The following is a 27,446-nucleotide window of genomic DNA, read 5'->3' on the forward strand; positions in this document are numbered from 1 at the left end:
CTGGGTCCGGTTGTGCTTGACATCACTGGGGAGTCTACCAGATATTCTGGAAGAGTAGACATGTACAGCCTAGAATGTAGAAGATTTCAACTTTGCTAATTACACATCTTTGGTATTGCTTTTAGGATATGAGAGAGCAATCACACCCAATACTGAATGCTATAAAACAGTGGTGGCCAACCCGTGGCTCTTGAGCCTCATGCGGCTCTCCCCCTTGTAAAGTGTGGCTCCTGCTGCCCGCCGCCCACCGTCCGTCCCAGTCCCCCCTGCTGCCGGTTACTTGAATCCCTTCTCCTTCTGAGGGGAGGAGAGTGCGCATTGCGCATCTCTCCTACCCCTTACTGTGCATCCTTGTGACTGGGCCGTCTGCCAATTAGAGCTCGCGGGCCAGCAGCCAATCAGGAGCTGGCCAGCGAGCTTTGATTGGTGGATGGCCCAGTCACAGGGAAGTGAGGGGGAAGGAGACGCGCGGTGTGCTGTGCTCTCCTCCCCTCGGTGACATCACAGGACTGCAGGGGGACGCCAGACTGTCCTCTCCCCGCCCGGCAGCAGCAGCAACAACGGTGAGTGCTGCTGCTGGGAAATTTGCACTGTGGGGGCATAGCAGTTTGTGGCACTGTGGGGGCATACCAGCTTTTTGGCACTGTGGGGGCATATCAGCTTTCTGGCACCGTAGGGGCATACCTGGCACCGTGTGGGGGGCATATGTGTATCTGGCACTATTGGGGGCATATGTATATATGGCACTGCACTATTGGAGGCATATATATTTATCACACCCACCCAAGTTGTCAAAATAGACTACGCCCCTTTTTTTGGCGCATGTGCCTTCGGCGCGCGCATGATGTCGGCTCTTTAGCTTGACTAACGATATTTTTTGGCTCTTAACCTCTGACCGGTTGGCCACCCCTGCTATAAAAGGTATATATATACTGTATATATCATTATGTACACTACTGGGACAAGTATATCTAAAATATCTGAATTATAAGATTCAACCAAACTAGTCTTCTCCTCAATTTGAGATATCCAGTTACTAACATTGTTTTTAACCCCCCCCTTTTCCCCCCACCCTCCGGCCATTGATAACAAGAAGATACAGTACACCCATTGTTATATATTTCTATGTTGTGTTTGATTTGTGACTAACGAGTAACTTGTTAGTTTGCTTGTTCTGCCAGATGCTACTTTCTTTAACCTAACAAATTCTGCTTAACTCTGTGTTCCCTTCTTTGTTGTCATTGGCTGCTCCAACCAGGCAGCTTGGTGATGAGGTCACAGGAAGACCAGAGTCACCAGACACAGTACTGCCTATTGCTTTGTGTCCTCGGCATTTTGAACCTTAAGAAGACAACCAGAAAAATGCTACTGGGATTTACAGAAGGGGTCACGATAATAAAACAAAATCACAAATTAGTTTCTTTGGCAATACATATTTTTGTTATTCTCTAAATATAAAAGTAACTGTGGAACCATGCGAGAGCCTGCTGTGTGCTCAGAGAATGTTCCATTACAGTTTGCAGCTTGAATGGCCGGTGAAGTACAATAGTGATATTTGTATTTATGTAAGTACACAATGACAATCTCCCAATCACCTCATGGACCATGAGCACAACAATTGGTATCGATCTGATCAGCCTACGATGACGGAGAGAAGATTGCCATTTGTGCAAGTAAGCACATAGCCCAACGCCTGTCAAAGCCACCTAAATGGACCATTTATCTTATATGGGGATGCACTTGTACGCACACTCTCAGGTGTATAGATTGGTTTCCAATGCTGCTGCTTTGAGGTCTGGCTTTATAAAGGGCAGTGGTTGTACACACACACACACACACACACACACAAAACTAGCCGGATTTTTGGCCTGATTCCATCCTGAACACTCATCTGTGAAGTTGCAGATGACTGTGAGTAGATAGCCACTAGGAATGCTCATCCCGGGGGAATTTTTTCAATCCCGGGATCCCTAATAAAAAAAAAAACAAGCTCCTGTCCCGGCACACCGTCCACCCCGCCCAGTTACTTACATGGAGCAGTGGAGCAGGCAGCAGCAGTGCCTTCGGGAGGGATCGGACGGGTGGCGGCAGCATCAGCAGAGCGGGGGGTGCGGCCAGGACACGGAGGTGTAGTCTGGAGCGGGGATGTGGCATTGCGGTGTGTGATTTCTATCATGCTGCGCAGAGCCGCATGCCGGGGTAGGGAACACCCGCACAGACACTGCCCGGCACTAGACTGCCATGCGCAGTCTAATCACAAAATCCTGGGATTGGAAGCCCCAATCCCGGGATTGAAATCCCAGCAATTTTGGGGCCAAATCCCGGGATCCTGACCTGACCTGTACAAAATTGCAAGTGATATGCACGTCCTTACCCGTCTGTGTGTACTGATGTGGATGGGGTCTGCCAATGCTCTACCCACTTTATTGCCTCAAACTGAGCAGTGAATGTACCCTACTATATACTCTGAGAGCAAGTAGGCAATATATATAGCCAAGAAACAAAACAACTAGAGGATTCCCATGGGATGCAGCACGGAGAAGAGGACCGTTCCTGTCTATCTAGAGACATACTCTGATCCTTTAAGGCAGGGGTGGGGAACCTTTTTTGTGCCAAGGGCCACTTGTATGGGCCATATGTAAAAATATCTCTTACAAATTCCCCTGCTGCAGCTGTCCCACGCTCCGGCGGCTGCCACTGAATAGGACTGACAGGCTCCAGCTGCTGTTGATTAAGAGGAATCACGCAAGAATTACCGACCTCTCACGAGAATTCCCCAGTACTTGACTCCCAGCAAAGCCACCAGGCGGGTGGGCGGGCCACTCAGACCATACGGCCCCCGGGCCTGAGGTTCCCCACCCCTGCTGTAAGGGAGCCGGTGGAGGGAACATCCAATCCTTTGCTTGTTGCTTCTATTGTGTCTAGGGGTTCAGGGCCACCCCTGTGGGTGTACCCATCATAGGCTGCCCGGGTGCACAGAACCTATTCTCTCTCTTTGTTTCTTCTGGTGGCATTATATGTAATGTGCTCTACTGAAGACATTGTGTAAGGGGCACTACTGGTGTCGTTATGTGTAATAGGCACTACTGGGGACATTGTGTAAGGGGCACTACTGGTGTCATTATGTGCAATGGGCTCTACTGGAGGCATTGTATAAGGGGCACTACTGGCGGTATTATATGTAATGGGTTCTAATGAAGGCATTGTGTAAGGGGCACTACTGGTGTCGTTATGTGTAATGGGCTATACTGGAGGCATTGTGTAAGGGGCACTACTGGTGTCGTTATGTGTAATGGGCTCTACTGGAGGCATTGTGTAAGGGGCACTACTGGTGGCATATGTGTAATAGGTACTACTGGAGGCATTGTATAAGGGGCACTACTGGTGGCATTATGTGTAATGGACTCTACTGGAGGCATTGTATAAGGAGCACTACTGGTGGCATTATGTGTAATGGACTCTACTGGAGGCATTGTTTAAGGGGCACTACTGGTGCCGTTATGTGTAATGGGCTCTACTGGAGGCATTGTATAAGGGGCACTACTAGTGGCATTATGTGTAATGGGCTCTACTGAAGGCGTTGTATAAGGGGCACTACTGGTGTCGTTATGTGCAATGGGCTCTACTGGAGCCATTGTATAAGGGGCACTACTGGCGGTATTATATGTAATGGGCTCTAATGAAGGCATTGTGTAAGGGGCACTACTGGTGTCGTTATGTGTAATGGGCTATACTGGAGGCATTGTGTAAGGGGCACTACTGGTGTCGTTATGTGTAATAGGCACTTCTGGAGGCATTGTATAAGGGGCACTACTGGTGGCATTATGTGTAATGGGCTCTAATGACAGCATTGTGTAAGAGGCACTACTGGTGTCGTTATGTGTAATGGGCTCTACTGGAGGCATTGTGTAAGGGGCACTACTGGTGGCATATGTGTAATAGGTACTACTGGAGGCATTGTATAAGGGAAACTACTGGTGGCACTATGTGTAATGGACTCTACTGGAGGCATTGTATAAGGAGCACTACTGGTGGCATTATGTGTAATGGACTCTACTGAAGGCATTGTTTAAGGGGCACTACTGGTGCCCTTATGTGTAATGGTCTCTACTGGAGGCATTGTATAAGGGGCACTACTGGTGGTATTATGTGTAATGGGCTTTACTGAATGCATTGTATAAGGGGCACTACTGGTGGCATTATGTGTAATGGGCTCTACTGGAGGCATTGTATAAGGGGCACTACTGGTGGCATTATATGTAATGGGCTCTACTGAAGGCATTGTATAAGGGGCACTAATGGTGGCATTATGTGTAATGGGCTCTACTGAAGGCATTGTATAAGGGGCACTACTGGTGTCGTTATGTGTAATGGGCTCTACTGGAGGCATTGTATAAGGAGCACTACTGGTGTCGTTATGTGTAATGGGCTCTACTGGAGGCATTGTATAAGGGGCACTACTGGTGGCATTATATGTAATGGGCTCTACTGAAGGCATTGTATAAGGGGCACTACTGGAGGCATTGTGTAAGGGTCACTACTGGTGGCATTATGTGTAATGGGCTCTGCTGGAGGCATTGTATAAGGGGCACTACTGGTGGCATTATTTGTGATGGGCTCTACTGGAGGCATTGTGTAAGGGGCACTACTGGTGGCATATATGTAAGGGGCACTACTGGTGGCATCTTGCATATAAGCAGGAGTATGTGTGGCCTTATGTGAAGCATAATGTGATATGTGAATTACATCTGAAATTCCAAAAATAAGTCACAAGTCAGTTGAGTAAAGCCCTATATTCCTGGGAGCACCTCCAAGAATCTTGGTGAATTTTATTGAATTCACTAGAACAGTATAACAATAGGAAAGCACTAATAATCAAATAGGAAATACAGTGGTCTGTATGGACATCCCTAAATCCAATTACACCACCTTTCAGGGTGCAGGGGTGTGATAAAGAAACATACCTGCCCCCTTTCAGGGTTTGCTTCTTTCTTATGCTCGCATCTGTATTCTGTATTCTTAGAATAATTAACTGTAGTACCGTGCCCCAGAGATCATTTTCAGTCTTATCACCCAAAAGGAGGGCTAAACTGGACGTTGGTCTTACTGCATAGTTACCTACCCTCCTGCATTCTGCTGGAGACTCCCTGACATAGCAGCAATCTCCCTCTCTCCCTCATTAGTCTAGCAATCTCCCTCATGTCACCTAGCCCACATTACACTGTTACATTTTTGGGGAAAATAAGGAAAGATAGATACATTACGTTGAATCATTAGCACCATTTCTCAGCACTTTACCAAGTATAGTAGCTCTTACTAACTGCTTTGGGGATCATCTACATTTGGATATAAGTCATTTTACAAGATTCCTCTCAGATATAGCAGTACACACCCACGCTTCTAGGTGCCATGTTCACAATCTCTCCATACATGGGTGGAGCATGAGACGCCCCCTCAATGGGGCGCTGTGCAAAATTCTACTACCAACTATAATCTCCCTGAAACTAGTTTTCAAAAGTAAGCAAGTATGTCTTACTGCGTCCAATCATTCTATCACCATCATGCCAGGCACTATTTGGACCACACACCCTGCCATCCCATAGCCATAGATACTGGCTATACAGATGGAGCCCCTCTCATTCAGGCAGGGGCCGGCGGTGTAATCGCTAGCTGTCATGCGTATCCCCTTCAACCGGAGCTCCCCCCGGGTCCCCGCCAACTCGTCGCCGTCCCTCACCTCCCCGTTCCCCCCTAACCCTGCCCATCTCTCTGAAGCGGAGATGGGCAGGGTTCGTATCCCAGTCAGATGTTGCGCCGGCTCGCCAGAGGGGGCGGTCTGGCGAGCCCCGTCGCTGAGCGAGAGGCGCTCCCTCTGTACATCCATACAAAAAACATATTGCTTTCACTTCCTGTCCTTGATCTTCAATACATAAAATGTTGGGGGAAATCTACTAAGATGGGATTTCTTTTTCGCCTGGGATGTAGCTCTAGGCAACCAATCAAATACTATTGGTACTTGTTTCCTAGCACGGCCACAAATCTTGGCCATCGGGGGTAATTTTAGTGGCCTGCAACGCGACCGACGCGATGCCCCCGATTTTTCCATTGAAATGCATTGAAAACAGTGAAAAATCGGGTCGGTTGCGTCGTGTGCGCCTAAAAATGCTTAAATGGTCCACCCGCGATGGCCGCGATTTCCCCATAGGGAACAATGTTAAATGCCTCAATTTACCCGCGATGACCTCGATTTCCCATAGGAAACAATGTTAAATGGGTCAATTGACCCAAATCATCATAGGGAAGAATGGTAAATGGGCCAGAAAGCCCCCCAAAAAAACCTGACCAGTGACATGTCCCCCCAAAAGTAGTTCACGCCACCCCGCGATGAACGTGAACCCGAAGCGTGGCGAGCGCAGCAAGTCCGCGAGGGGCGGCGGTACGCGTCCTCCGACCTTTTCATACCCCCACTATCCACTAGGGCGTGGAGTGAGAATATAATAGTGTGGCGAGCGCAGCGAGCCACCGAGCCCGAAGCGTGGCGAGCGCAGCGAGCCCCGCGAGGGGACGCGGATACCTTCACAGGAAAACGCGTCCCTTCGCGGGCTTCACAGGTATCCGCGTCCCCTCGCGGGGCTCGCTGCGCTCGCCACGCTTCGGGCTCGCTGCGCTCGCCACACTATTCTATTCTCAACTCCACGCCCTAGTGGATAGTGGGGGTATGAAAAGGTCGGAGGACGCGTACCGCCGCCCCTCGCGGACTCGCTACGCTCGCCACGCTTCGGGTTCACGTTGATTATGTGGTGGCGTAAATTACTTTTGGGGGGACTTTTTTAATGTTCAGGGGTGTTTTTGGCCCATTTACCATTGTTCCTATGATAGATTGGGTAAATTGAGCCATTTCACATTGATTCCTATGGGAAATCGTGGTCATCGCGGGTAAATTGAGGCATTTAACATTGTTCTCTATGGGGAAATCGCGGGCATCGATGACAGCGATTATGATCGTTGTGGCCGTGCTAGGAAACAAGTACCATACTATTATCTTCTAGAAGGTGCTAAATAAATAAGCAGTACATTCTGATTGGTTGCCCGTAGCAACATCCCATGTGAAATAGATCTCCCATCTTAGTACATTTCCCCAGTTGTGTATGTTCGATTTGTTTTATTTATTCTCCTAATACGTATTTTGGGGGCGCTTCCGGACCACTTGTGATCTGAATTCGGCCCCTGCCCTGATGGTCGGGGTTTGCGACGCGCATTTCTGCGCATCGGTAAACCAGACTGTAAACGGCCGCGTTGAGTTGCTCACCCGCGGGGTCGTTTTCAAAGGGGGGGGGGGGGGAGGGATGGGGGAGGCATGGGTACACGGGCAGGCCAGTTCCTGCCAGAGGTGAGCGGCTGACGTCAGCCGCCCACCCTGTCTTCATCCTGGTGGCCGCAAATATAGATCAGTTGAGACTGACTTATATTTGCGAAGGCCTGAGAAAACATTCAATGGTGACCATCAAATAATTACTCCTACAGCGGTGGCAGAATGCGAGGGGGTGTGTCTTCGGTACACATCACCGCGCATGGTGGCGAGGAAAAACGTTGTCTTGGGGGCGGACTTTCGGCGGGGCGGGCTCTCTGGCACTCGGTAGCTGCGATCTCCACAGCTTAGGGCCAGATTCTCTAAGCTTCAAAAGTGATAAAATGGAGAGTGATAAACAGCCAGTCAATCAGCTCCTACCTGACATTTTTCAAACACAGTCTGTGACATGGCATGTAGGAGCTGATTGGCTGGCTGTTTATCACTCTCCATTTTATCACTTTTGAAGCTTAGAGAATCTGGCCCTCTGTGAGAATACCAGAATCAGGCGCCTTGTCCTTTAAAAGCTAATTACCTGAATCAGTGCTATGGGGCGTGAAAAGTCAGGACGGGTTAATGCCAAATAAACCCAAAGAGCACCGTGTGATAGTATACACAGCGCGGGGGTAGAGGGATATAAATCAATACTGCTTTGTAAAAGCATTCGTGATAAAGAGATGCGTGCACTAAGGGATCAATACCAGAGCAAAGCAATTACAGCCAGAACGAGAACCGCGGAATCATATTGTTATTGTGGCAGATAAGTGTTCTGGGCTTGGAGGACAGCGAGCTCAGACAATGCTCCATTCCCACCCTCCGTGTTACTGCTGCGCTTCCTCCACCTGCGCTGTGTAACACTGTGCCGGACTTTCAGGACTCCGTGCCAGCTTGCCTCGTTTGTCCGTGGATAGAACCAGGATTGCCTCGTTATCGGGGCAGGTGACCCTGATGCTGCAATAATATCTACACACTGTAGGCAAAGGCTTTACTATCCGTATGCAATGGGCAGTCCTATCAAGCAATAGTGCACCCTGCTAGGATCCATCAGCTCGGGGTAGGGTGATTCTGCTTACTGGGGGTAATTCAGACCTGATCGCACCTCCGCATGATTATCGATAAGCTGTGCGTGTGTATGAGCCGCAGTACACATGCATGTGCGAGGCTGTCCTGGAATGAAGTCCTGCTACTTTTTCTAGTAAAGCAAAAAAGTTCTGCTCTGCAGTTGGGGCAGATGTAACATGTGCAGAGAGAGTTAGATTTGTGACAGGATGTTCAAACTGAAACCTGCAGTGTAATATCAAAGCTGTCTATCATTTATGGGATACATGCAAAAGCAGCCAGTATATACCTTGCACAGAATATATATATATATTTATAGCGTGGACGGGTTGCCGGCACTCAGCTCCAAACTTGTCAAAGGGCCCCGTGCCCTCGGTAAAGACCCTTGCAGGGTCAAATATAAACAGTGGATGGCCGCGGCACTGGGGACTTCAATAAATAAAACAGATAGGCAGGCCTGCCTATCTGTTTTATTTATTGAAGTCCCCAGTGCCGCGGCCATCCACTGTTTATATATATTTATATATATGCAGCGATAATAAGCGGCACTCGGAGGCTGACGTAAATGGTGAAAAAACAGGAACTTTATTCCTTGTGCAGAAGTGAAAACGTTTCGGAGCTCGGGGGCCCCGTTGTCAGTTCAGGGAAACTGACGACGGGGCCCCCGAGCTCCGAAACGTTTTCACTTCTGCACAAGGAATAAAGTTCCTGTTTTTTCACCATTTACGTCAGCCTCCGAGTGCCGCTTATTATCGCTGCAAATACATCCTGAGGATCCATCCCCTCTTGTGAGAGGGCACCGGAGCAAGTATTCGCTGGCATCTACCCTTAAGACCTGAGTGCCGGTCTCATTGGACTGTATATATATATATATAGGCGTCCACTTAGGCGGCACTCACGGCAATAAATCAGGCTGAAAGCAACGTAGATTCCAACGTTTCGAAAAACCTTTAATTTTTCGTCATCAGGGTGATGACGAAAAATTAAAGGTTTTTCGAAACGTTGGAATCTACGTTGCTTTCAGCCTGATTTATTGCCGTGAGTGCCGCCTAAGTGGACGCCTATACAAGTTACAAGTTACTCCCTGAGCGGAGATATCATGGAGGGCACCGGCTTGATGATTTGAAGTTGATACGAGAGTGCCATCCACTACGGACCTCTATATATATATATATATATATATATATATATATATATATATATATATATATATATATCCCATCCAAATCTAAATCTCTCTCTGTATCTGTTGCATCTGCCTCACCCTGCAGTGCAGCAGCTTTTTTTCTGTACTTATAAACATGAATCAGGCTCAGTAAGTGGAGTTACTTCATTAGATCATGTATGTACATGGTATTATAGGTGTCTTGTATGAATTAATTTCATGTAGTATTCTGTGACCAACCTTGAACTGTAAGAGGAAAGAGACAGGGGTAGATAAATCCAGTTATTTAGGAAGGATAATTATCCTGCTAATGCCAGAAAGAAGAATTGATACTTGCGGAAGAACTGTTCCTTTTCATGTATTAAAGGGAAAATGGAACATTGGAAAGCTAATGGGATGCCTTTTGTTACATATTTGGCTTGATAACAATTGCAAGCGAATATCCAAATGTCCTGTTATTTTGCCAATTAGACAAAATCATATCCTACCAGCCAGTGTTGGCAGGGAAATGAGTGCAGTAATGTCTTCTGGAATGGATAGAGGCACTTTTTCCTTGAAAATTAAATATGATACAAAACAGTTACTTGTTGCTTTCTGAATAGAAATCAGACTTTTGGCTTCTAACTGAGGGGCTCTTCTACATAGTTTTACCATATCCAGTGACTAGGAGCCAGTGACATCACTAATAATGCAGCCTATCCATTCACTAGGAGCCAGTGACATCACTGATAATGCAGCCTATCCATTCACTAGGAACCAGTGACATCACTGATAATGCAGCCTATCCATTCACTAAGAGCCAGTGACATCACTGATAATGCAGCCTATCCATTCACTAGGAGCCAGTGACATCACTGATAATGCAGCCTATCCATTCACTAAGAACCAGGGACATCACTGATAATGCAGCCTATCCATTCACTAGGAGCCAGTGACATCACTGATAATGCAGCCTATGCATTCACTAGAAGCCAGTGACATCACTGATAATGCAGCCTATCCATTCACTAAGAGCCAGTGACATCAATGATAATACAGCCTATCCATTCACTAGGAACCAGTGACATCACTGATAATGCAGCCTATCCATTCACTAAGAGCCAGTGACATCACTGATAATGCAGCCTATCCATTCACTAGGAGCCAGTGACATCACTGATAATGCAGCCTATCCATTCACTAAGAACCAGGGACATCACTGATAATGCAGCCTATCCATTCACTAGGAGCCAGTGACATCACTGATAATGCAGCCTATGCATTCACTAGAAGCCAGTGACATCACTGATAATGCAGCCTATCCATTCACTAAGAGCCAGTGACATCAATGATAATACAGCCTATCCATTCACTAGGAACCAGTGACATCACTGATAATGCAGCATATCCATTCACTAGAAGCCAGTAACATCACTGATAATGCAGCCTATGCATTCACTAAGAGCCAGTGACATCAGTAAGAATGCAGAATATCCATTTACTAGGAGCCAGTGACATCAGTGAGAATGAAGAATATCCATTTACTAGGAGCCAGTGACATCAATGATAATGCAGCCTATCCATTCACTAAGAGCAAGTGACATTTGTGAGAATACAGCCTATCCATTTACTAGAAGCCAGCGACATCACAGAGAAAGCAGCATATCCATTCGCTAGAAACCAGTGACCTTACAGAGAGTGCAGCTTATCCATTCACTAGGATCCTGTGACATCACTGAGATGCAGCCTATCCGATCACTAGGAACCAATGACATCTTTGATAATACAGCCTATCCGATCACTAGGAGTAATTTCCATCACTGATAATGCAATATATCAATCACTAGAGATGCAGGGGCGGATTTAAGGATGAGGGCGCCCCTAGGCACAACAATAATGTTTACTAAGTAGGACAGTTTATAGGGGCAGTATCTGCATGTCCTATCCATTTACACTCTATTTAAGATGGAATATAGTACAGTACAGTGGATATTTTGCAGTTATTGGTACATTTTGGGCTGACAGTACTATCACAGGCATCCAAGTGCCGCCCCCAAACATGTGCCGCCCCTAGGCCGGTACCTCACGTGCCTAATGGGAAATTCGGCTCTGTAGAGATGACAAGACCAACGCCATATAATGTATTTCTTACAGTATCCCAACATCTAATCAGATTAAAAATAATTATATGTAGCTAATGTCATTAAAGTATGTCATTTATTTGTCTATAAGTATATGCCAGATACTAATCTACTGTTAATGTATCATTCTGAGTAGGACGATTACAGGAATATGGTTTAATGCACTTGTAGGACATACATGAATATTTAATGTAGTGTACACAAGATTTAAACACTTTTCTAAGTAGCCCCTCGTGTCATGAAATAAATCAGCATAAATCGCACCATGCCGTCTATCTTAATACTCCGCTCTGTAATCCACACCAACCCTTTCCCTGACGTTCCCTGCCATATTGTTCGCTAACGTTCTCTGGAAATCATGGTCGTCACAAAGATACTGCGGGTGTATTCCCTTACACTGAGATCTGGTCATGCAATTTGATTGGGTTTGATCTGGCAAAGCAGGGAACCAGACATTTATATAATCACAATATACAATATACACACAAGCACCAAAGGAACCACCTAATTCTTCAAATAAATACATGCAAAACAGGTATGTATCCCCTGCAGCCAATGTGTGTTGCTTTGTTTCCCCCTGGTCATATCCATTGGCAAAAAAACACAGATTACAATAGCTGGATCTACTCACTATAGGAAATCAGTTATCCTGCATTCTATTAAAGAGTTCCAATGAAATAAGGGATCTTTGATCCCACTTATATTACTACTTACCTATTAAAGGGGACACCCTTTACCTTTCCACACCTGTGCGATTATTGGTTCTGGCTTTGTATGGCTGGCTAGTGTTAGCCTGTCAATAGCATTCCAACCCACCCAGCACCCATGTTTTGATACATACCTTTCCGAAGTCCCGCACAGGGGCAGCAGTTGCAGGAAAAAAATCACCATGAAAATGGCCGCCGTGCCCTCGGAATGATGTCTCCGGAACATGATTTCCAGAGACCTGCGCATACGTAGTACACTTTGGCGCGATGGGAGAGTCTGCTGCGTCACGAGCGTGAATGATCACCTGGGGAGAATGCACCACTGTGCGGTATGGATATTGTTCTCTGGGTACTCTGCCCTGTAATCAGGTATCTTGAAGAGCCATGCTACCCTAACACTCCTACTAATGCCTAACAGGGATGCAGTCACTTTCCCGGCGGTCGGAATCACTCACGGCGGTCAAAATGCCGTCGCTGGAATCCCGACCATCAAAATCCCGGCACTTTGTCCCTCTGAGGGTGTCCACGACACCCATAGATGGTGAATAAATGAGTGTGCCGAGCTTAGCAAGGCACCAGTCCCGCTGTGTGGCGAGCGTTGCGATCCTGCAATGGGGGTGGGGGGGGGGTGGGGGGGGGGGGCGTTGAGATCCACGTCCCCCCTTTGTCAGGATGTCGGCGGTCGGGATTCCAGCGTTGGGATTTTGAGCGCCGGGATTCCATACCAATTCCGCCTAACACTATCCCAAACCTAAAAGGAGAGGATTGGGAGGAGTGTGCCCCTAAATGGCAGCTGGTACGGGGGTTGTCAGCCCCAATAGAAAGTGGTACTAAAAGAGTGCAAATCTTCCCTTCCACTATGCCTCATCCTAGTGCCTAAACCACTGCTACCGTGGCCTAACCCTAATGTCCCCCCTAGGGACTAACCATCCGATCCTGTAGCCCAACCCTAGCACTCCCACTAGTGCATAACACTAACCCTCACTTGCTGTACCCTAGCCCTCCCCCTGGTGCCTAACCCACCGCTCCCATAGCCTAAACCTAACCCTCCCCCTAGTTCCTAACCCACCTAATGCTCCCCCTAGTGCAGGCATGGCCAAACTCTGGCCCTCCAGCTGTTGTGAAACTACAAGTCCCATCATGCCTTGCCACAGTTTTGCTATTAGGGAATGCTAAAACTGCAGTATGGCAAGGAATGCTGGGATGTGTAGTTTCACAACGACTGGAGGGCCACATTTTGCCCATGCCTGCCCTATTGCCTAACCTTAACCTTTACCACAAGTACCTACACCAAAAACCTCCCCCTAGTGCCTAAAACTAACTCTCCTTACTGCAGCTTTACCCTACTTAGTGCTAACCCTCACCTATGAAAGCATAATAATAGTAATCCTCACCAGTGCCTACCCGTAACTACTCCTCCCGCAGCCTAATCCTAACCCTCCACATCCACAGCCTAGCACTCCCTTCCCACAAACTAACACTATCTCCCCACTACTCGCACAGTCTAACCCCAGTGTTGGGGTTCTCACAAGTCAACATTGCCAACATGTCAACTTTCAAACAATCAACAAAATTACTGTTCACATGGTGTTATATGCATAATGATTGTCAACGTTTTTGAATATTGACATGGAGACGGCATCTTCATTAATCTTCCAGTAACTTCCAAGACCATGTCCAAACTGCTGTCTCTGCAATGTATGGGGGCTTTAAGTTTGATGGCTCTTGGGTTCTAGATGCAATGCCATGTACTGTATGTCCTCTCATCTTATGGTCTTATGACATATGGCAGAGGTGGATTTTCTACAAGGCAACCTTAGCGCCTGCCTAGGGCCCAGCAGACCCGAGGGGTCCCCATAAAGATATCCTGGCCAAAAAATGTTCCCAGAGGAGCATTGCGTGATCATGAAATCACAAGACCCACACTCCCAAAATCCATTTGATGTTCTTTGATAGGATAAAAAAATTTTTTTTAAATAAAGTGGGCAGTGAGGTTCCTGTAAATGTGACACAGGGATTAGGCTACTTCCGAAAGACCTGGATCCTGATTCAGATTTGTGCGCGATGCCGATGTTCACGCAGCTGAACATTTATTGATATACTATCCACGTGCCAGGGTACTCTATCGATGCCATCTGCAATCAGTCGCAAAAATATATCACTATGGACAGTTGGAGGGAGGAGGGCCCCTAACTGGTATGATATTGTATTATTTTAATTATTTCACTGATGGTGCTAAAGTTGGTATACGCCAAATAAGGCATTTTACAAATACTGTATTTTATTTGATGAGTGAGACATTACTTCTTGCAGCCTACAGAGGTGGCGATAAGAAATGTGCCAAAAGACTATGGCTGGGTGCCCAAACAGGTGTTGGGTGCCCTGCCCAGGGCTTTAGATACACTGTATATGTGGCTAAAATGCACCAAGAACAATTGAATTAAGCCTTTGAGTATCCATTAATTATCACTGCACCCAAAACAATTGAATTCACCCATAAATGTTGTTGTATCAGAAAACATATCTCCAAAGTTCTGCAGGCATACTTCCAAATATTACTTCATCTCCTATATATTTGGCTACATCTGTCACTCAAAGTGGGTGTCTGTGTCTATAACGCTCTGTTCCTGGACTTTCCTCTTAATGTGTGATTGCCTTCATCTGTGCTGAACACCTTTCTGAGAAATTAACCTGTTTAAAACAGGTGATGGCAATCATACATTAAGGGGAAGTCTAGAAACAGAGCATTGTGTCCCTCCTGGAGAGGGTCATGTTGGGAGGTATGTGCCAGAGAACCAGCCCAGTGAGCCCACAGACAGTGCCAGACACCCACTGCCTTCCCATGTTGCCCAGCACTACTACTCCACAGCCACCAGGTGAGCGCCCCCCTCCCGTGATTTGCGGCAAAACCTCCCCCCCCCCCCGCGCCCACCCCCCCTCCCGCGATTCGCGGCAAAAACACACGCTCCCCCGCGACCCCCCCTACCGCGATTCGCAGCAAAAACACCCCCGCGACCCCCCCTCCCGCGATTCGCTGCAAAAAGAACCCCCCCACGACCCCTCCCGCAATTCGCGGCATAACCACCACCCCGCGACCCCCCCTCCCGCGAATCGCGGCAAACCCTCCCCCGTGACACCCCCCCCCCCCGATTCGCGGAAAAAACACCCCCCCGCGACCTCCCTCCCGCGATTCGCGGCAAAAAGAACCCCCCGCGACCCCCCCTTGCACGATTGGCGGCACCCCCCCTGCGACCCCCCTCCCGCGATTCACGGCACCCCCCCCCCGCGCAATTCGCAGCAGCCCCAGGATTAAATGGCACATGCAAAACACTGACATGGCTATGGTCGACAATGAAAAAGGTTGACATGAGTTTTTGAAGATTTATTTTTAATTTTTTTAATTTTTTCATATTCATTGTCATGTGTCGACATGGACACCAATGGAGTGGCACACTTATGTCAACATTTACATGTGTTGACCTTTCTGTGTTGATTTTTTCTTGTGGCGATTCGCGTCACACCCCCCGCAACCCCCCCTCCCGCGATTCGCGGCACCCCCCGTGACCCCCCACCTCCCGCAATTCGCGGCAACCCCCCACCGGAACCCCTGTGAACCCCGCCCTCCCGCGATTCGCGGCACCCACCCCCGCGACCCCCCCTCCCGCAATTCGCGGCACCCCCCCGTGATTCGCGGCAGCTCCAGAATTAAATTGCACATGGAAAACACTGACATGGCTATGGTCGACAATGAAAAAGGTTGACATGAGTTTTTGAATTTTTTTTTTCATTTTTTGAATATTTTCATATTCATTCTCATGTGTCGACATGGACACCAATGAAGTGCCACACTTATGTCAACATTTACATGTGTTGACCTTTCTGTGTTGATTTTTTTCTTGTGGCGATTCGCGTCACAACCCCCGCAACCCCCCCTCCGGCGATTTGCGGCACCGCGACCCCCCCCCCTCCCGCAATTCGCGGCAACCCCCCACCGGAACCCCCATGAACCCCGCTCTCCCGCGAATCGCGGCACCCACCCCCCGCAACCCCCCCCCTCCCGCAAATTGCGGCACCCCCCGCGATTCGCGGCAGCCCCAGGATTAAATGGCACATGCAAAACACTGGCACGGCTATGGTCGACAATGAAAAAGGTTGACATGAGTTTTTGAAGATTTATTTCATTTTTTGAATGTTTTCATATTCATTGTCATGTGTCAACATGGACACCAATGAAGTGGCACACTTATGTCAACATTTACATGTGTTGACCTTTCTGTGTTGATTTTTTCTTGTGGCAATTCGCGTCACACCCCCCGCAACCCCCCCTCCCGCGATTCGTGGCACCACCCGTGACCCCACACCTCCCGCAAGTCGCGGCAACCCCCCACCGGAACCCCTGTGAACCCCGCCCTCCCGCAGTTCGCGGCACCCCCCGTGATTCGCGGCAGCTCCAGAATTAAATTGCACATGGAAAACACTGACATGGCTATGGTCGACAATGAAAAAGGTTGACATGAGTTTTTGACGTTTTTTTTTTTTCATTTTTTGAATATTTTCATATTCATTCTCATGTGTCGACATGGACACCAATGAAGTGCCACACTTATGTCAACATTTACATGTGTTGACCTTTCTGTGTTGATTTTTTCTTGTGGCGATTTGCGTCACCCCCCACCCCCCACCCCGCGATTCACGGCACACACACACACACCTCCCCCGCGATTCTCGGCACCCCACCCCGTGACCCCCCCTCCTGTGATTCACGGCACACCCCCGCGACCCCCCCTCCCATGATTCGCCGCAACCCCCGCCCCGTAACCCCCCCCTCCCGCGATTCGCGGCACCCACCAACGCGACCCCCCCTCCCGCAATTCGCGGCACCCCCCCGCGATTCGCGGCAGCTCCAGAATTAAATTGCACATGGAAAACACTGACATGGCTATGGTCGACAATGAAAAAGGTTGACATGAGTTTTTGAAGTTTTTTTTTTCATTTTTTGAATGTTTTCATATTCATTCTCATGTGTCGACATGGACACCAATGAAGTGCCACACTTATGTCAACATTAACATGTGTTGACCTTTCTGTGTTGATTTTTTCTTGTGGCGATTCGCGTCACACCCCCCACCCCCCCCGCAACCCCCACTCCCGCGATTCACGGCACACACACACCCCCCCGCGATTCTCGGCACCCCACCCCGTGACCCCCCCTCCCGTGATTCACGGCACACCCCCCGCGACCCCCCCTACCATGATTCGCCGCAACCCCCGCCCCCGTAACCCCCCTCCCGCGATTTGCGGCAACCCACCCCGCGACCTTCCTCCCGCGATTCTCTGCAATCCCTCCCCTCCCGCGATTCGCAGCATCCACCCCCCCACAACCCCCCCTCCTGCAATTCGCGGCACCCCCCGCGACCCCCCCTCCTGCAACTCGCGGCACCCTCCGCGACCCCCCCTCCCGCGATTCGCGGACACCTAAGTTGCAATACAGGGCATCTTTCATACAATTCTAACCATATTTCTCATATACAAACGTTCACAAATTAAGGGGGCGCAGCCCCTTACGACGGTGTGAAGAGCGCCCGTAGGGCGCAATGAATCACCTAGTTCCATGTATTTATAGTGACAGATTTGTATCTTCTTGCCAATTCAGAAAACTTTTCTTATCATTATTTAACATCTACTGTATAAAGGTTGTTATGGTGACAGTAATAAAGATATGTAGTTAATGCGACAGTGGCATAAAATAAATATAAACTCCTACAATGAGAAAAAAAAAGCTTTTGCCTTTAAATCATAAAGTACTTGTCCCTTTTTCCCCCAGAGGGGATATCCTTGTGGGAGGTGCATTGAGATGGTGCTGGGAACTGTATCATCATGGACCCGCCCCTGAGGTAAAATGCCTTGATCTGCAGCATTGTTCAGAGGTGCCAGAAAGCAAACTGTCTCATCAGGTGATTCTGGCTTTGTGAGACTGGTCTACTAAGCCACCAAAGACTTTTATGAGAAGTAGATTGTTGGGGCAGGTAGTGGAAGGCAGAAAGGGAAAATGTGCAAAGAAGGGAGTTCTATTTCAGAAAGGATGGGCAACCAATGATATGCTATCTATTATCTTCTACAATGTGCTAAATAAATAAGTAGCCCAATGCAACACCCCATGTGAAACAGAACGCCCATCTTAGTACATGTACCCCAGAGACTTTAGAACTGTCTCTGAAGCAGATGGAAGTCCAACTGTGGACATACTGTATCCTGAAGATCAGTGACAGAACTTGTGAGGGGTGAGCAGAGGTGCACAAAATATCATTTGGACAACCCTCTCCCACCCGACCACTTTCACAATATGGAACGCAGCAGTGGGTGACAGGGAGAGGCAGAGTATGACAGGGAAAAACAGTGGGTGACAGGAAGAGGGTGAGAGGGACAGCAGTGGGCCCCTTACTACCCAGAGGCCACCGGTGCACTGCATCTTCTGCACCAATGGTAGTTCTGCCTCTGCTGTGGATATCTGCAAACTGCACATGTGCTGCAGACAGCAGTTGTAGGCAGAACATGCACCCTACCACGTCCTTACACATGGGCAGAAAGACAAAGTATGGATGAAGTGAGCAGGGTAGTCTTTGGCACGAAGACAGGTGGACATTTGGCTAGAGGGATGGATACTCAAATTAAGATTTGGTAGCAAGTTGAGATCGTTTTGGTTGTTACGTATGGAAGTTTTTACGATGACATTCTATGTTGTGAGAGTTTTGGTTTGCAGCGTGTTTCGTTTATGTGCCGTCGCTAAGGGCATGGGCGGGGGATTCGGAGACACTTGTTTAAGGGCTGCTTTTGAGGTTTGATTAGGATGTGGGCCTCATGCTCCAAACTGAGATTTCTCCTGGTGTGAGCAAACTTGGTTAGATGGCAAATGTTAAAGTAGAGGATGCAGGTGATGGTATGTTGGCGTGCGACAGAGAGGGGAAGAGATCACATGCACGGGCGTCCCATTCTCGGCGATCGGCACGCAGAGGCGGGATGGTGTGGCTCCATCTGTATATTGATCTATATGCGGTTCATCTGTGGGTGGAAGTGAAATGGTTGCAGGCAAGAGTGTGTGATGGCAGGAACCATGTGTTTTATTGAGAGGAGGTTGAGGATGTGTTCCCAAACTTGGTCCTTAAGGACCCCACACGGTTCTTGTTTTCCAGGCTCCCTGTGGATTTTTAAACTGCGACAGTTGGTGTAACACAGCGCACCTGTCGTGTGACCTGGAAAATGTGACTTCTTGAGGGGTTCTTGAGGACTGAATTTGGGAACCACTGTTTTGATATTCTCCCAGTGCTTGCGTGGGTGTCCTTTGGGTTCTCCGGGTTCCCTTACAATCCAAAAATATACTGGTAGGTTTATTGGCTACTGACCAGAAAACAATGAATCTGGTGTGTCTGTGTGTGCATGTAATAGGGAATATAGAGTGTCAGCTCCACTGGGGACCGATTCAGACCTGATTGCACAGGCATCGTTCAGTGAAGATGACACGCTAGAGTGAAAGCCTGCCTTGGGCTTTAATGTGTATTATGCGAATGGCTTTGTAACGTCCGCTACACATCTATTTGCATCCGTGCGAATACGTCTAAAACCACAGAGCCACACGATCAGTCCCCGGAGCGAATACGCTGGGACCGAGCCAATGATTAGACAGATACGGGCATATCATCCATGAGATTTATAACAGATGGGACAAAATGTATCTTATGTGATTGTTTCATTATCAAACACACATTGGAGGGTGATTCTGGTTGGCTTCCAAAAGCAAACTCCTTCTTTAATGGACACAACCATGCTGCACTACAGGTGGGGCAGATGTAACATGTGCAGAGAGTTATATTTGGGTGGGTTATTTTGTTTCTGTGCAAGGTAAATACTGTCTGCTTTATTCCTACACAGCAATTTAGATTTCAGTTTGAACACTTCACCCAAATCTAACTCTCTCTGCACACGTTAAATCTGCCCCACCTGCTGTGCAGCATGGTTTTGTCCATTAAAGAAGGAGTTTGCTTTTGCAGAATCACCCCCCATATATTCTGACTGGTACTTGAAGAATTATGTGATACTTGTTGGTGTGATAAACATTTTTTTTGGGGGGGGGGGGATTTACTATTTTCATATATATATATTATTTTGGTTAATAATGAATATTTACTAGACATACGTATTCTAAAACGTGTCTATTTATGTAAATACAGACTGCTGTTCCCAGCACAGTCATCGCTGGTTTTTATTGATTGAGTTGAACATTTATCAGATCTTTTTTGGGATCATTCTCAATCGTGCCCATTATTTCCCACCCACACACATGTCAGCACCGGGCCAGCTGGCACAGATCAGCTGCAATATCACTTTGTGTTTGGCATGAGTTAAAATGTTATAATCTTGTTTAACAAATGTGACGTTCTAGATAAGCAAGTTGGAGGAGCTGCCAGAAGTTATGGGGAAATATTGCGCGGCGCTTTAAGACTATGCTACGCGGAAGGAAAAAAATAACAAGTTGCAGAACAGTTATTCACAGATTGGATGGGATGTTTCCCATAGCAACCAATCATATTGTACTTCAAATTTATTTAGCACCTTCTAGAAGGTTTGACATATGAAAAGGTTGACATGATTTTTTTTAACATGTTCCCCACTAGCCCCATTCTGCTCCATTCCAGACATTTATTCTGGCGACGTAAGCATATGATTTACTTAGCATTTACTTAGATTTACTTTGCATATACAGACCACACTGTGCTAGAAGCACTACAGCAGACAGCGACACCCCAGGCAGGAAAGAGAAACAGCATGGGTTTTCAAAGATAGCGGGTGCTAGAATGAACACTAGATTTACTATTGGAGTTAATGCTTGGTAAATCTGACAACATCACAGCCCCCATAGAATTGTATGGGGTTGCACAGCCTTTGTCGGAAATAGATTTCTACTAAGGTCCCTCCTTCATATATTTACATGATCCTTGATATATACGGGTACCACGTGCAGCTGGAAGTTCATGCAGGCTGGGTGCCTGCCCGACAATCAATATTCCGATAGTTAGTATACCGGAATCGGAATCCTGGCTGCCGGTGCTCCGACAGGGGGGATCCTGACTGACAGGGGCTATTCTCCCTTGTGGGGGTCCACGACCCCCATAGAGGGAGAATAGAACCTGTGGCGAGTGAAGAGAGCCACCGAGCCTGCAGCGTGGCGAGAGCAGGGAGCACGCAAGGGGCTTCTTTGCGCTCGCCCCCCCTGTCGGAGCACCGGCATGTTGGGATTTCGATCTCGGTGTACTGACCATTGGGATCCCGATTGTCGGGCAGTCATACCACACCCATGCAGGCCAGTAGCCAAGAGGAGGTTCATACAGTAGGTAGAAGTAAATTCACCGTAGATCATTGGTGGGCTGGGCCGGGGCAGATGCATTGAATTTACTTCCTGATCGTCGGGACGGGCTCTTACTGGAACGCTTGTCCCAGCAATTAAAATTGGTGCATTCCAGGGAAAACACAATCAATATTGCCACAATATGTGGTTGTAAATATTCTAAATACTTGAGGGCAGACAACATCTTGTAATAAATATGCCCCTTAGGGTGCAATGTGAGTGCAAAGTGCAGGTGAAAATAGGGAAATCAGCCTGTAGCAAGTCCACCTGTGTAAGTAGCAATGCTGCGCCTTCAGGGGGGTCTACCCTTAGAGCCTGCTTCTGCGATTTGATCACAATTCCATTGTGCTTGGCTCCCTCCAGCATACGATAGCAAACCGTTTGTGAGTTTTAGCAAAACACAACTAATACTGAATAAGATTCTTACATTCAAAAGTAACAAAATAGAAGTAAACCGTTCAGCACGGGAATTGCGCCACTCGTCTCACGCCATATGGCATAAAAACGTTAGGCATATAAGGACACATTTCTGTGTCCTGTAGGGCTGCCCGAGACCATCATAGACACCTTCTCTGCACCCGGGGTATTTCCACCATTGCGTGCATGAAGAGTTCTAGATTACCTTTTTTGTTTCGCCATATTACACTTAAATTAACATATATTTACATATATATTGCTTTAGTTCTATAATTACAGCTCTCATCTGGTAATTGTGTCTCTAGAACTGGTATCTGTGCGCCTTAGTTTTCAATTGTTACATTGCAGTAACACTTCCTTTATGTGTCATGAAGGGAGGACGAGATACAGAACAATGCACATACATCTCCATTAGCTGATGGTCATGGCCTGGGTGTCATTTCAGCACCAGAAGCGGGTGGACAGCTCCATCGCTCCATGCACCTGTTCAGCACCTACTGTATCTGGGATGATTGCAGCAGGGTGTTCCATTGTTGTCTGCTGAGACGGTGCAGTCTGCCCATGCCTGTAGTCTCTGTGTGTTCTCCTGCATCATGATGAATCACAGCTCCAGTCTGTTCCTCCGATCTGGTCTATGTTCTGTTTCCTGGATTCAGCTGCCTGATTCCTCTAGGTTTTTGCACTTTTTTTTTTTAACCAATATCCATTACAAGATGTTCCCGGACTCACCTTATTACAGTAACCCACCTACCTGCCTGCTCCTACTGTTCCTTTCTGTGTTATTTTTGCAGTAGCTTGTATATATATAATGTGCATTTAGCTGCATATTTAGTAGTGGTCACAAAAGTCCATTGAGTTCACCCGTTGACAAACTCTGATGATGTTGTTCTATAAGAAGAGACTCAAGGCCAGTGATGGACCATCCAATATACATACTGTATGGTCCTCCATTGACACAATGTGATTGGTTCTGTGATGCACACAGTGGTGTTCGTGTCTGCTTGCCGATAAGCCCTTCCCTGGTATACAGATGTGCATCTGAATGTGCGAGGACTGAGGTGCTCACTTTGAACGTTTTAAGTTATCTGCTGTGGTCCCTCCATCTCTGACAGCAAAAGCAGCCCCACCCATTGGTTTCTACGGGGGGCCGCTAGGCTAACAGATTTACCAAGCTCAAGAATTCAAAGCAGATGGCTTTAGCCGCTGTAGCTTATGCGCTTCATAATGCATAAGTTATCAGAAGAGGGATCTTCAGGAAGCCCCCGTGGCAATAGTTGGCACACATGTGTGGGTAGCAGCCTGTTTATGCGATGACATTGTTGGGTTGGGCTCCTTTGCAAGTCTCTGTATGTGTTTCATTTATAGTATCTACTGATTAAAAAATGTAAGCTCTTCTCTTGTGACCACCAATCGATACATTTAAAGAAAGTCTCCTAATATTTTGGACCGTCAAGTCTAATGAAGAGATGAAATCAGTAGATTGTTCTGCGTGTATCATTAAATGTTTATATATGTAAATTTATTTTGTTTCTGCAGGTATCTCGGAATAACACGCCCATTGACATATCCGGCACGACAGAATGGCAAGCTCATGGCCAAGATGGTGTTCATTGTTTGGCTACTCTCTGCCTCCATTACCCTCCCGCCGCTGTTCGGGTGGGCTCAGAACGTCACTGTGGAGAGGATGTGTCTCATAAGTCAAGACTTTGGCTACACGGTCTACTCAACTGCAGTTGCCTTCTACATTCCGATGACCGTCATGCTTATAATGTATCAGAGAATCTTTATAGCGGCTAAAATTAGTGCAGAGAAGCATAAATTTGTTAACATCCCAAGACTCATTGAGCAAGAAGGGATATATTGCTTAGAGGAGAAAATTGTTCCTAAAAAGAGCTCCAAAAAGAACAAGGCAGTAGAAGAGTTTGCCACGTTGTCTAAGCTCATACGTCAAGACAGGAAGAACATCTCCATTTTCAAACGAGAACAAAAAGCCGCAAGGACCCTTGGGATAATAGTTGGCGCCTTCACCTTTTGTTGGCTACCCTTCTTCTTGTTGTCCACAGCCCGGCCTTTCATTTGTGGCATAATGTGTAGCTGCATGCCACTTAGACTGGAGAGGACACTTCTGTGGTTGGGCTACACCAACTCGCTCATCAATCCATTAATCTATGCCTTCTTCAACCGGGATTTAAGAACTACGTTTTGGAATTTGTTGAGGTGTAAGTACACAAATATCAATAGAAGACTTTCGGCGGCTAGCATGCATGAAGCATTAAAGGTTACAGAGAGACATGAGGGCATCTTGTAACCTTCTGCTTTTGGTTGTGTGTCTTGGACTTTGGCTTCAACTTCATAACTTTTAAAAGAAGCCTCTGAAATACACACTATCCAGTGCCTATTCTAAGAGACCATGCTTTATCGTGAATTGTGTTTTGTTTATCCAATCTATTTATTGCAGTCATTGAGTTGTAAATATCCGTGGGATTTCTCATGCAGTAGACATAAATACGTGGCACTACTACTAACTGCTTTCATGGACTTTGTTATGGAAATACAGACACAATTTTATTGTAAGTAAACAAAACCAATATGTAATATGAACAGACTATTACTGAATGTGTTTTTTCCACTAGCTCTTAATTTCAAAAGTTTACATAAGAGGAACTATTACACAACTCCAAAGCTTCTACCAGACAAACTTCACCAAATTGTGATAATTTATTACAATATTATTGCAATAGTTTGGCATGTATTAACACTTGTAGTATGAGTCATTTAAAGAAAAATTACCACTTGTATCGAATTGGAACAAAATGAGAAAGTGTTACAGCTTTGTGTTTTTTGTATGTTTTTGTGGTATTAAGGAACACACAGTAATGTAAATAGTGACAATGTAATGTCATTGTTCGAATTAAATATAACATTCTTCCTGTGTTTCCATTTCTGTTTTAAACCAGAAAATTATCCAACCACCAAAAACTGACATTGGTGGACTTTTTTATTTATTTATTTTTTCAAATGTATTTCGCCTTAGGTAAGAAGCATTTGTTACATATGACCATCTGTCTGTCTGTTTAAATAAGCTAAATAAAGAAAATCTTTGCCTGCTCATGCAACATAAACATAGTTTCAAATGTGTGGTTTGATGAATATAAAAAAAAAAATTCCATGAAAAGGATCAGAAAATGTCATAATTAATATATATATATATATATATATATATATATATATATATATATATATATATATATATGAAGACATTTGAAAATATATATTTAGTATATATTTAAATTAAGTGATATATTAAATATAATATTAAAGAATGTATAATCTATTTATATATATATATATATATATAAATGTAATAAATATTTAATTATATGTAATGTCAAAAAATAGATAATCTTTTTTTTTTTTATATATATTTAATATACATTTAATTCGATTACATATTATATTTAATATTAAAGAATAGAGATTCTTTTTCTAAAGATATATTTAAGATATAAATTAGAAACATTTTTTAAGCTTTGAATTTGGATTTTTTTCTGGTGTTCTGCCTATATTAGGCTGCTACATTGCAACATCCAGACAAAAGTAACCATCTACTAAATTTGCATCAGAACAAAAACAGAACATTTAGTTTTCTAATACAAAAATAAAAAAACTAAAACAGTTATTTTTAATGTCATATTTAATTATATGAAAATTTTGTTGTTTAAAAATGGCTGCATGGTACCAATGTCTATTATTTTGTGGAGTAGTGTACAGAACATGTACGAGTCAAGTACTTTGTTTCTTTAGAAGAGCAGCAATTGAAAGACAAATACCTGCAGGGTAACAGTTTGAACAGTTGAAGCTGTTGCTTAAAACCAACGCGTTTTACATCTCAGAGCTACACAGTATTGTCAATGTCTCAAATATGCAATGGGAAATCATGCAGTAAAAATACATTTTGTAAATCAAAATTATACAGATATTTTAATTCTTCAATGTTATACAAGCATATTATAACGTTGCCATAAAAAAAAAAAAAATAGGGGTCTTTCCATCAGATTCGACATTTTACCAATTTGTTTTGACAGTCCTAATGTTGTCTAACACCGTCCAATGTGACAATAGATGAGGGGTGGCTACCTAGTCATGTCCCACTGTGCTGAAATACCATGCAACCGTGACAGGTTTTTGGTGCAATATCTCCCGATCAATCAAATGCTTACACTGTATGTATTTTATTATTGTTATTTTTCTTACCTGTTATCCCAGGAGCAGACTTACATGAAGGGGGAAATTTACTAAAGGAAATTTGTAAAAAATAGGTGTAAAAATAGGTGTATTTGTATCCAGAAATACACTTATTTTTGACATTTACTATCCCGAAAATACGGCAATTCGTATTCGTATTGATGTGCTATCAATACGAATACGAATTGCCGTATTTTCGGGATAGTAAATGTCAAAAATAAGCGTATTTCTGGATACAAATACACCTATTTTTTACACATTTCCTTTAGTAAATTTCCCCCGAAAAGTCAAGTTTCTCATATTTTCCTGCCTCAGTTAGTCCTAAAATATGGCTGTGGAACACATTCTTTTATTAACGGTCATTTTTGGGTTCCAAATCATTGGTACATTAATTATTGGGGTTCCAAATAAATAAATAAAAAGTTTAGCTAAACTGTTTTAAAACAAAGCCTCGTCACACAAATGGACACCCATATGAGGGCTCTCTATTACCGGTGAAATTCAGCTGGAGTTCCCAGGGTCAATAGCCAACGCAGTCACCAACTGGCCTCGATTCAAATTGGTGATTCAAGACAGTTCACAACTATTTTAAGTTTGCCTTTATAGAGTTGAACTGTTTAGCGTTAATATTGCACATTCACATCAATTTGTATAAATCCTCTCAAACACGTTAAAGCTTTTTTTTTTGACATGATCAAGTTTAGTAGATTTTTCATCAATTATGTTTTTTTACATAATTCTGGTGAATTTTGTATTATTTGATAAACTGCTTCCAGAAATGAGCAGTAGGCAGTTGGTGTACATTCTATTTAACAAGGTCCTAGCTCCAAGAATCCACCAATCAGCATGATAACAATCGTTCACTGTCTCACTGCGGCCAGGGAATGCTACCATCACATTCTGATTGTCTTCCAAGAAGCCCAGGAGACACCAGCCTGGGGGTGGGTAGTGGGGGTTGATATTTGGGTTGAAGCCGATGCCATCC

At 45.6% G+C, this 27,446-nt stretch overlaps 1 protein-coding gene across 2 annotated transcripts in view; it reads left to right on the forward strand.

Annotated features, from left to right (window-relative positions):
* LOC146076386 (5-hydroxytryptamine receptor 7) overlaps positions 1-25,144 on the forward strand; it is a 46,830-nt gene extending 21,686 nt beyond the window's left edge. For both annotated transcript variants that reach the window (XM_083185950.1, XM_083185961.1), the window contains one exon: positions 23,753-25,144. In XM_083185950.1, coding sequence (XP_083042076.1) covers positions 23,753-24,524 — 772 coding nt within the window. In that variant the 3' untranslated portion in view covers positions 24,525-25,144. The remainder of the gene's footprint in view (positions 1-23,752) is intronic.
* Positions 25,145-27,446: the final 2,302 nt, after the last annotated feature.

The sequence above is a fragment of the Crinia signifera genome, chromosome 1 (genome assembly GCF_055691185.1).
Source record: "Crinia signifera chromosome 1, ASM5569118v1, whole genome shotgun sequence".
Classification (NCBI taxonomy): Eukaryota; Metazoa; Chordata; class Amphibia; order Anura; family Myobatrachidae; genus Crinia; species Crinia signifera.